Below are 10,589 nucleotides of genomic sequence, written 5' to 3'. Positions count from 1 at the left end.
AGAGGTCAACATAAACATGGCAATAACGAAACAAAAGTGTTGAAGCAGTTGTTCGAATATGAACAGGGTGTATCCAATAGCAATTAAAATTGTGGTTCCAGACAAAATTATTCAACCAGGTGTTCCAAAATTGTGGTTCCAAAAAATGTACAGTTCCGGGCAAGTAGTAGATACAACAACGTATAAATTGAACAATTTTCGTGTAAGTAAGTATCATGTGTAGTAACAAGGTTCCCAAAATCATTGCCACTTTTTACAATTTTCGTGTGAGTAAGTATCATGTGTAGTAACAAGGTTCCCAAAATCATTGCCACTTTGTACAGAAAAACCAACAACTCCATCCCTAAGTAAAGAAAGGAGGTGCGAAGGACACTCCGGACCTACAAGAGAAAGTTGGTACAATCAATAACAATTATGGGTTTAATATGAAAATCATATCGAGTGCGTAATAATGAAACATACCTGTTCTGTGTAGGTGCGGATGGACCGATGGGAGTCATATTTAACTGACGATTTACGAGGGGAGGATTTTTACACGTTCTTTTGTTATGTCCAGGTTCCCCACATGATTTGCAGTTGTGATGTTTTCCAAATTGCAGCCCTCTCTCTATTCGTACTTTTTTCGGTCGTCCGGGCTGTCGTCTTACTCGCGGTGGCAATAGTACTACTAAATCATTGGATGGCTCGGGCCATTGTGTTCGATCTAAAGTTGGATGAATCACCTCCTCATACGTACTCCGATATGTTGAAGCCAAAAACCAATCCTGGCAGTATTTATATCGGTCAAGCTTATTTAATCCCATAGCTGCTATGGCATGCCCACACGGCAATCCCATCGTTTGGAAAAGACCACACGTACATGTTTTCTTCTCTAAATCCACACTATCCGTATGAGTGGATGAGAGCACTTCATATTCATTCCAACTACACGCGCGGGGTAGAAACTTACTGCCAAACGAACATGATCTGTCCAACCACTTTTCTGCTCTATGAGTTAAATGCGTTTTCCATGTAGCCGCAGCTTTCCGGCGAAACTGGAAGAAGTCTTGTACTTTCCATCTAGTGTGATCAACTAGAGCAGCAATCGGCAACTCCCTTGCGCCCTTCAATACGTTGTTGAAGTACTCTGCTGCATTAGTGGTGAGCACATTCCACCTGGCCCCTTTAAAATGTACATTAGCCCAATTTTCTTTAGGAATCTCAGATATCCATTTCTCTGCTTTTTCATTCTTTGCTTTTATGAGTTCCATCGCCTCCTTATGGTCACTCTCCCTTAAGGCATATGCCGCTCTCGAAAATAGTTTACAAAGTTTTTGACTCTTAAAGGTCTTCAACAGATTGGCATTGAGGTGACGAATACAGTAGCTATGGTATGATCCCAGTAATGCTTCAGCAACAGCTCTAACCAGACCCTTCATCCGATCGGAGGAAATCGTAAATTCATTGTTGTTTTTTTCTATTGGCATCACTCTCTGGCGGAGTAAAACAAGAAACCATAGCCAACTGTCAAAGTTCTCGTTCTCAACCACAGCAAAAGCTAACGGAAATAATCCACCATCACCATCTACAGTTGTCGCAGCTAATAAGATTCCTTTATATTTCCCCCGCAAATGTGTCCCATCAATTAGTATCAGGGGTCTAACTGTGCGACTGAACGCACGGATGCTGGGGCCGAATGACCAAAATAAACGACCAAATGTGTTATCTCCACTAGCCCATAGCTGCCGGGTTCGGTATACACGCATAATGGTGCCGGGATTACATCTCTCCATCTCCTGAGCATATGCAGGAAGGATGCGGTAAGAAGCCTCCGCATTTCCACACATAATTTCGTGTATAATGACCTTCGCATTGAAAGCCTTCGTATAGCTTAAGGTTATACTCCACTTATCCTTGACGTATGCTCTTATCAAACTAGGTGTCACGTCTCCTGGACGGGGAAATAACCCTAGGCAGGTTTCAGCTGCCCAAGATGCTGTGGCAAGGGGATGATCATTACCACTCATCGTACTTGAGCATGTATGCTCTGGCACAAACCTGTTCACCCTGACAGAATCCAGGTAATTTGTCCCAGTAATTCTGAAATGACAACTTCCATTCTTGCATCTAACAGCATACTTTGTAGGTTTTGAGTCTACTGGGACGGATACAAAACGCCTATCAATTGCATACTCTCTAACTTTGTTCTTAAATACTTTAAAATTTGGGAAGATTCCCCCCACCTTGAACTCCTCAAGTCATATTCTCCCCACATTTAATTCATCCACAACCATTTCATCTACTTCCATCGGCTCCCTTGTATACGTATTACCGAACGGGTCGCCGATAATGTTATGTACACCATCCTGGTCTCCGATAATGTTATCTACACCATCCCCGTCCCCGATAATGTTATCTAAACTATCCTGATCATCTACACCATCCTGCTCTTCTCCGAATCGGCTGTCATCGTCCTCATCAAAGTCGTCATTGTCCTCATCAAAGTCCTCATTACCATCCTCGCAAATGGCATCATTAACATGCATATCACTATGAAAATCCCTACTGAACCGTGCATCGTGCCTGTATGGTAAGGAAAGGACTAGGTTAGAATGAAATTCAATGAGAGAAAAATATAACCTCCCAACTAAATATAATTTCTTTAATTTATTACATGGAAGTGCTCTTATGTTCAGTTGTATCTTCCTCTGTCTCATTAAAAATTGGATCCTCATAATCTTCATCCAAGTCTACTGAATATCTGCCAACCCGATCAACAATTAGAGTAACAATAATGGAATCATAAATTCATCAATGGAATCACAATTCAATACACGGATAGTACCTATTGTTGGTATGTCCTTCGCCATGTCGTCTTCGTTTGCTGGGAGCTTCAGCTGCAATAGGTGTTGCTGACACTGCACGAACGGAATTATTTTTGGGACTCAAAGCAGGTTCGATTGGAGTAGAAGCTTCATAATGTTCATTTATCTGAACTACATTTCTGAGCAATGAAAATTTCCACATGAGATAATATTCTAATGGAATGAGAATTTAAAGAATGCCAAAGTCCAGCTGACTTAATATTTTACCTCTTCATGGGTGCAGATATAATTTCTCCAACTCTGTACTCTTTACGTATGTACAGGCTGATAGAATTAAAGAGGCTATTCTCAAAAACCATCATCACCATACCTAGGTCATGATCATTTCGAATGTCGCATAACACGATTTGATATGGATCCATGACATATCGACATTTTATAGATAATGACACGCGACATCCAGTGGTCCCAATCCTTTGGTGAATTAGAGACTGAAATTCTAGAAAATTTATATGGCGATTCACAGTTAAACACATTTTCGTCCCGCCAATATATTCGAATGATACTTCATCCTTCAAGTACCCATCAACGTGTAACATAAAAGAAGCCCTGTTTTCCACCATTTTTGCACACCCTGTTTCGATCAGAACCATTATTAGTACACTTATCATATTAATTGGACCAAAACATAACTATTACACTTTTCGAACCACATTGTATAAGCCGAAACCACTACGGAACCACATTTTCTATGGCAGAACCATTACGACACCACATTTTTCACACCGAAACTATTAGGGAATCACATTTTTCACAACGGGACCAGTAGGTAACCACATTTTATAAGCCGAAACCAGTAGGGAACCACATTTTCTACGTCGGAACCATTACGGAAACACATTTTGCACCCCGAAACCATTAGGGAACCACATTTTTCACCCCGCAACCACTAGGGAAGCACATTTTATAAGCCGAAACCACTACGGAACCACATTTTCTAAGGCGGAACCATTACGGAACCACATTTTACACTCGAAACCATTAGGGAACCACATTTTACACCCCGAAACCATTAGGGAACCACATTTTTCACAACGGAACCAGTAGGTAAGCACATTTTTCTAAGCCGAAACCACTACGGAACCACTTTTTCTACGTCGGAACCATTACAGAACCACATTTTTCACCCTGAAACCATGGGAACCACATTTTTCACAACGGAACCACTAGGTAACCAAATTTTATAAGCCGAAACCACTAGGGAACCACCTTTTCTATGGCGGAACCATTATGGAACCACATTTTAGACCTCGAAACCATTAGGGAAAAACATTTTTCAACTCTACACCAGTGGGATGCCCATTTTATAAGCCCACACCACTACGGAACCACATTTTTACGTCGGAACCATTACGGAAACACATTTTTCACAACGAAACCATTAGGGAACCACATTTTTCACCCCGCAACCACTAGGGAAGCACATTTTATAAGCCGAAACCACTACGGAACCACATTTTCTATGGCGGAACCATTACGGAACCACATTTTATACCTCGAAAACATTGGGGAACCACATTTTTCAACCCGAGACCACTAGGGAACCACATTTTTCACCCCGAAACCATTAGGGAACCACATTTTTTAGAATGGAACCAGTAGGGAACCACATTTAATAAGCCGAAACCAATACGGAACCACTTTTTCTACGTCGGAACCATTACCGAACTACATTTTTCACCCCGGAACCACTAGGGAACCACATTTTATAAGCCGAAACCACTACGGAACCACATTTTCTATGGCGGAACCATTACATAACTACATTTTTCACCGCGAAACCATTAGGGAACCATAGTTTTCACCCCGGATTCACTAGGGAACCACATTTTATAAGTTGAAACCAGTACGGAACCACATTTTCTACTTCGGAACCATTACAGAACTACATTTTTCACCCCGAAACCATTAGGAAACCACAGTTTTCACCCCATTAGGGAACCACATTTTATACCTCGAACCCATTAGGGAACCACATTTTTCAACCGGAACCAGTACGGAACCACATTGTATAAGCCGAAACCACTACGGAACCACATTTTCTAAGGCGGAACCATTACGGAACCACATTTTTCACAACGGAACCAGTAGGGAACCACATTTTATAACCCGAAACCACTACGGAACCACATTTTCTAAGGCGGAACCATTACAGAACCACATTTTTCACCTCGAAATCATTACGGAACCACATTTTTCACAACGGAAATAGTAGGGAACCACATTTTATAACCCGAAACCACTACGGAACCACATTTTCTATGGCGGAACCATTACGGAACCACATTTTTCACCCCGAAACCAATAGGGAACCACATTTTTCACAACGGAACCAGTAGGGAACCACATTTTATAAGCCGAAACCAATACGAAATCACATTTTCTACGTCGGAACCATTACAGAACTACATTTTTCACCCCGAAACCATTAGAGAATCACAGTTTTCACCCCGGAACCACTAGGGAACCACATTTTATAAGCCGAAACCAGTACGGAACAACATTTTCTTCGTCGGAACCATTACGGAACCACATTTTTCACCCTGAAACCATTACTGAACCACCTTCTTCACCTCGGAACCCAGAAGGATGCCCATTTTATAAGCCGAAACCACTACGGAACCACATTTTCTACGTCGGAACCATTACAGACATTTTTCACCCCGAAACCATTAGGGAACCACATTTTTCACCCCGCAACCACTAGGGAACCACATTGTATAAGCCAAAACCACTACGGAACTACATTTTCTATGGCGGAACCATTACAGAACCACATTTTATACCTCGAAACCATTAGAGAACCACATTTTTCAACACGGAACCACTAGGGAACCACATTTTATAACCCGAAACCACTACGGAACCACATTTTCTACGACGGAACCATTACGGAACCACATTTTTCACCCCGAAACCATTAGGGAACCACATTTTTCACCCCGCAACCACTAGGGAACCACATTGTATAAGCCGAAACCACTACGGAACTACATTTTCTATGGCGGAACCATTAGAGAACCACATTTTATACCTCGAAACCATTAGAGAACCACATTTTTCAACACGGAACCACTAGGGAACCACATTTTATAACCCGAAACCACTACGGAACCACATTTTCTACGGCGGAACCATTACGGAACCACATTTTTCACCCCGAAACCATTAGGGAACCACATTTTTCACAACGGAACCAGTAAGGAACCACATTTTATAACCCGAAACCACTACGGAACCACATTTTCTACGTCGGAACCATTACCGAACCACATTTTCTACGTCGGAACCATTACCGAACCACATTTTCTACGTCGGAACCATGATGGAACACACTGTCTCCAACTTTGTCCAAAGCGAACGTGCAGATGTTTCATTAGACACATGATGGAACACACTGTCAACTAACTATTGCCTAATATGTCCAACAACCTTTCTATTCAATTTTTGCCAATCCTTATCAGACATGCCAGTTGGCTTGGCCTTATCACCTTCAATGGGTTCATGCAAATCCTTACAAAATAGAATATCCTCCATCTTTGGTTTCCAAATCATCCAATTTGATCCAGTCAACTTTATCATAGTTCCTGAAGAACTCTCCATCTCAATCCACACAGACAACTATGCTTCCAAACAACCACGGCTTTGATACCACTTGTTGGGTTTTTTGCCAAAGAAAACCCACTTAAATTACGAAGCAAATAAATATGTGGATAAAAGAACACTAAACAATCAAGAGAGTAATCACACAAGAGAACACAAAGATTTACGTGGAAAACCTTCTAACGAAGAGGGAAAAACCACGGGGCGAAACCGACGAAATATCCACTAATCAAATAAGTAATACAACGTCTCTTTCTCAAGTTCTCACCCGAAACTTGAGACCATACAAGAAATAAGAGATATAAAAGGTTACCTCGTTGCAAACAACGTAACCCACTTTCTCACAAAAAATTACCCACTTCGATCTTCAACTCGAAGAAGCCCAAATCCTAACGAAGTCTCCGTGCAACGAGAGGATTCAACGGTGCGGTGAAAAGCTTCAAGAAGAAACGCTAAAAAAAACTGGGTTTTGATTCCGCACAAAACCTCCAAAAAGAGCACCCAAGAAAAACCCTTGTTGTCTTTTTCTTCTTCTTCTTCTCTTCCCTCTCTCTTTCTTTCTTCCTTTTAACGTTTTTGCTAAAACGTCAACACCCACCAACAGCCCCTTTTTTTCCCTTTTTGGGTTTTCTCAAAAACCCTCACACACACACGGCCACACATCCCCCACCGACTCTCTCACTTTGCCTTTATAATTGGGAAACATGGGTATCCTCTTTTAATCGGATATGTGACGTGAGAGGTTTCGAGACTGTTAAACATGGTTCCAAGTGTTTCAGATCCAACCCCTCCACAAGAAAATGAAAAAAGTTGAAACTCTAACTGTATAGATTTCAAAAATACCTTCTCAGGATTGCACCACAATTTCCGACGAGAAGGGGAAGAATTCCGGCGGCAAAGGGGCTGATTCCGGCGACATGCGTACCGATGAGAAATGTGATATTTCAGGCGAACGGGAGAAAGAAGAAAGAGGGAGAACGGTGAGAAAGATGGGTAAAAGCCTTGTTTTTAAAACATAAGGGTAATCTTGTCATTTCCCCTCCATGACCGTACCTGACTGCCCCTCTTTCCTTATTTTGAAATCTTTGCCCTTTATTCACAATATAACTAAAACTATACATTTTTTTAATAATTTGCCCAAGTTTAAAATAAGGCGACTCGTGTCATCATCAAGACATTGTCTTGCAGATATAAGTTATAAAAACAATAAAAGTACAAAAAATAAACCCCACGAAATTTTCATTTCCCTCGCTCCCCCACTGCGACTCCCCGCTTCCTCTCACCGGCCGGAAACAACAACAAGAAGAAGAGGGTGGAAATATCAAATAAATGGAGGGCCCATATATATCCACCCCGGCAAAGCGCCCTATCGACACCCCTCCTTCTGATACCGCCACACCCCAACCCGCCAATGGCTCATCAAAGCGCCGACGGAAAAACCCTCAACCCCCAATCGCAATCCCACCCGGCCACGTGTCCTTCCGCCTCCTCTGCCACGTATCAAAGATCGGCGGTGTCATTGGAAAGTCTGGAAGCATAATCGAACTTTTCCGGCAAGAGACCGGAGCCAAGATCCGAGTAGAACAGCCCGAAATCCCCTGCGAAGATCGCGTAATCCTGATCGTTGGATCAGAAAACCCTAAAAAGACGATTTCGATAAACCCTAAAAATGAGAGAGAGGGGGAAGAGCATGAGGTTTCGCCGGTCCAGTTGGCGCTTTTTAGGATTTTTGAGAGGGTTTTAGCTGTGGAGGTTGAGGTGGAGGGGCCCGCGGCAGTGGCTGGAGTTGTGGCTTGTAGATTGATTGCTCCGGCGGGACAGGTGGGGTCAGTGATTGGGAAAGGAGGGAAGATAGTTGAGAAGATAAGGAATGAGAGTGGCGCGAAAATTAGGGTTTTGCCTTCGGAGCAGCTGCCGGCGTGCACGTTGCCGACTGATCAAATGATACAGGTTAGGAATTGGTTTGGAATTTATGCGCTTTTTGTTATTGTACTTGATAAGTTGCATTGATTAGGGTGGGTTTATTTTGATATCTGGATTGGAAATGGATGAATTTGTTTGAATTCCAAAAGTATAGCAGTTTAATTGCAAATGAGACTAGGACATTAGCTTCAAATGTTATTTGAACTTTAAAAGTATCCCACTTGCAGAACATTCTTCATTGCACATTAGAGTAGGAAATTAGTTTCAGATGGATGAACATATTTGAACTTTAAAAGTATCCCACTTTTAGAATATCTTGCATTGAACATTAGACTAGGAAGTTAGTTTCAAATGTATGAACTTATTTGAACTTTAAAAGTATCCCACTTGCAGAACATCCTTCATTGCACATCAGAGTAGGAAAGCGGCTTCTGTGTTTAGTTACAGGGATTGGATTTCTGCTCTTATGTTTCCTCAATGGCGGACGGAAATGCTAACTTTGTTTATCAGTGTCCTTCCTATGCGTGATGTCAGTGTGGTGATATCACTCAATCGTCTAGGAGTGTAGGCACGGATCTTGGTCGATCCAAACTATGAAAATACAATCTATCATATAGTTATTAAATGTAAATGGGAAAGATTTCATACCGGAAGCCATGGATATTGTTTCCTTTTGTTGGACGGGATTCCTCTCCGGGGTTTCTCCTTGCTTCACAATGGAAGGTCATGGGTATCTGCTTCCTCTTCCTTTTGCCATGAATTGCAAAGGATGGATGCTTGAAAATGTTGTGTGCAAGCAGGGACCGGATGGGTATTTTTATAGAGTTTGAGGGGAGGAACACGGCTCCTCATTACGCCAGTTACTCTCTCAAACAACCCTTTAGTTCGTTTACATCTCTTCCTGAAATGGCTATTGTAAACCACCCATTATCCCCCCACTTGATCAAGGCTGTTGATCTTGCTAAGGTCACAATTCATGGTTAGGATTATTTCCTAACTTGCATGTCAATGGATTTGTTATGTTTTTTTAATAGCTCAATGGATTTGTTATGTACAAGATGTGGATCATAAAAATAGCACCCCCTCCCCCCCTCCCAAATTTTATTTCCGTTACCTATATATAGGCCTCATGCAGTAGACTTCGATAGTTTTTGATGAAATAAGATTGATGACAGATCCCATTTCAAAAACAAAAAAGAAAAAAAGATTGATGACAGATTCTCCCCTCTAATTTTCTCCTTCCCCTCTTCCTTCTTCTTTTTCTTCGTCTCTTCTTTCTTCTCTTTCTCTTCTGTGGCCCGCATCAAGATGTCTTCGCCATTTTGAGGAGCTGGAGTGTTCTTCTCCCATATTCATAGGGATGGCAATTCATCTATTGATTGTCCAGCTAATTATGAAGATTCCATTCCAACTTTGAGCAAGGTTTTAAATTTCAGTTTCAGTTTCGGTTTGGTGGTTACGAAAATGTTAACGGTTTGGTTTCGGTTGGAATTTTTTGTGGAAATCCTGTAAAATCACAGAAACTTATGGAAAGATTTGCAAATGATAGAATTTAAGGATGAAAATTCAGGAAATGCTAGAATAAGCACAAATGCAACATAGAAACCATCAGATAAGCAGGACAACCATCCATAATTGTTTAAAAACATCGAACACCTTGTAACATGCACTGTAGCGCATGTCTGATAAGTACCCACCAAATTTCGCAAGTAATTCATATGAATATTCATGCATAATACACACACCACATTTTTCATGCAATTCATACATCTATAATTATGTAAAGCAAAGAGCATAAAACAAATATTATGAATTATGTACATAAAAATATGTTCTCAGTAAGCTATGCCGTACTCCAAATCTGCCAATTTGTTTGGCCCAAAAATTGCCATCCCTATGGATTTGGGAGTTCTTTACTCCAAAGGAAGTAGGGAGAGAGTGCTTCACTTCTTGGTTTATGGAAATATATTACCTTTGAGGCACTGGGTCCAAAAAAACATTTGATCCATATTAAGTGGTTTGATCGTAGTGTGCAACCCCCAAACCTCTACTTCAATGAGATAATAACATCAGAGATCCTATCATGTCTAATGTTGGAAAGATGGAAGTGGCCTAATTATATGAAATAGTGCGCCAAGCCCTGACCAATTGGTTTTCCCATTTCTGCTTTTTCCATAAAGTATAACTTTATTCACGGTG

The 10,589-nt window shown here is 41.3% G+C and overlaps 3 protein-coding genes across 4 annotated transcripts in view; 1 reads left to right on the top strand and 2 right to left on the bottom strand.

The window, feature by feature from the left end:
• Nucleotides 1-240: 240 nt before the first annotated feature.
• Nucleotides 241-2,006, bottom strand: LOC143850398 (uncharacterized). Its single transcript, XM_077359656.1, has 2 exons — nt 860-2,006; nt 241-380 (listed from the first exon to the last, which is right to left on the bottom strand). Exons 1-2 carry the CDS (start codon nt 2,004-2,006, stop codon nt 241-243), a joined length of 1,287 nt encoding a protein of 428 aa, XP_077215771.1.
• Nucleotides 2,007-2,237: 231 nt separating this feature from the next.
• LOC143850397 (uncharacterized) lies at nt 2,238-3,457 on the bottom strand. The gene is made up of 4 exons (XM_077359655.1): nt 3,072-3,457; nt 2,825-2,983; nt 2,654-2,740; nt 2,238-2,562 (listed from the first exon to the last, which is right to left on the bottom strand). Exons 1-4 carry the CDS (start codon nt 3,455-3,457, stop codon nt 2,238-2,240), a joined length of 957 nt encoding a protein of 318 aa, XP_077215770.1.
• A 4,223-nt stretch (nt 3,458-7,680) lies between these two features.
• Nucleotides 7,681-10,589, top strand: part of LOC143851214 (KH domain-containing protein HEN4-like) — a 29,778-nt gene continuing 26,869 nt past the window's right edge. For both annotated transcript variants that reach the window (XR_013236258.1, XM_077360562.1), the window contains exon 1: nt 7,681-8,417. Coding sequence is in view for 1 of the 2 variants with exons in the window: in XM_077360562.1 (XP_077216677.1) it covers nt 7,797-8,417 (621 nt within the window). In the remaining variant the exon portion in view is untranslated. The remainder of the gene's footprint in view (nt 8,418-10,589) is intronic.

This window comes from Tasmannia lanceolata, unplaced genomic scaffold (genome assembly GCF_043159265.1).
Source record: "Tasmannia lanceolata isolate RefF3 unplaced genomic scaffold, GAP_Taslan_0.1 ptg000018l, whole genome shotgun sequence".
In the NCBI taxonomy this organism is placed as follows: Eukaryota; Viridiplantae; Streptophyta; class Magnoliopsida; order Canellales; family Winteraceae; genus Tasmannia; species Tasmannia lanceolata.
Note: the sequence above shows the minus strand (reverse complement) of the source record. Positions and strands in the feature narration are given on the sequence as shown.

Bases quoted from the DNA above. Each gene is read 5' to 3' on its own strand.
- LOC143850398 (XM_077359656.1), bottom strand. From the start codon at position 2,006: ATGAGTGGTAATGATCATCCCCTTGCCACAGCATCTTGGGCAGCTGAA. The intron at 381-859 runs GTACGTGTGGTC...TTTCTCTTGTAG, and splicing joins GGATTTAGAGAAGAAAACAT to GTCCGGAGTGTCCTTCGCAC.
- LOC143850397 (XM_077359655.1), bottom strand. From the start codon at position 3,457: ATGGTTCTGATCGAAACAGGGTGTGCAAAAATGGTGGAAAACAGGGCT. The intron at 2,984-3,071 runs GTAAAATATTAA...TTCATTGCTCAG, and splicing joins ATATCTGCACCCATGAAGAG to AAATGTAGTTCAGATAAATG. The intron at 2,563-2,653 runs GTAATAAATTAA...CTTACCATACAG, and splicing joins GAACATAAGAGCACTTCCAT to GCACGATGCACGGTTCAGTA.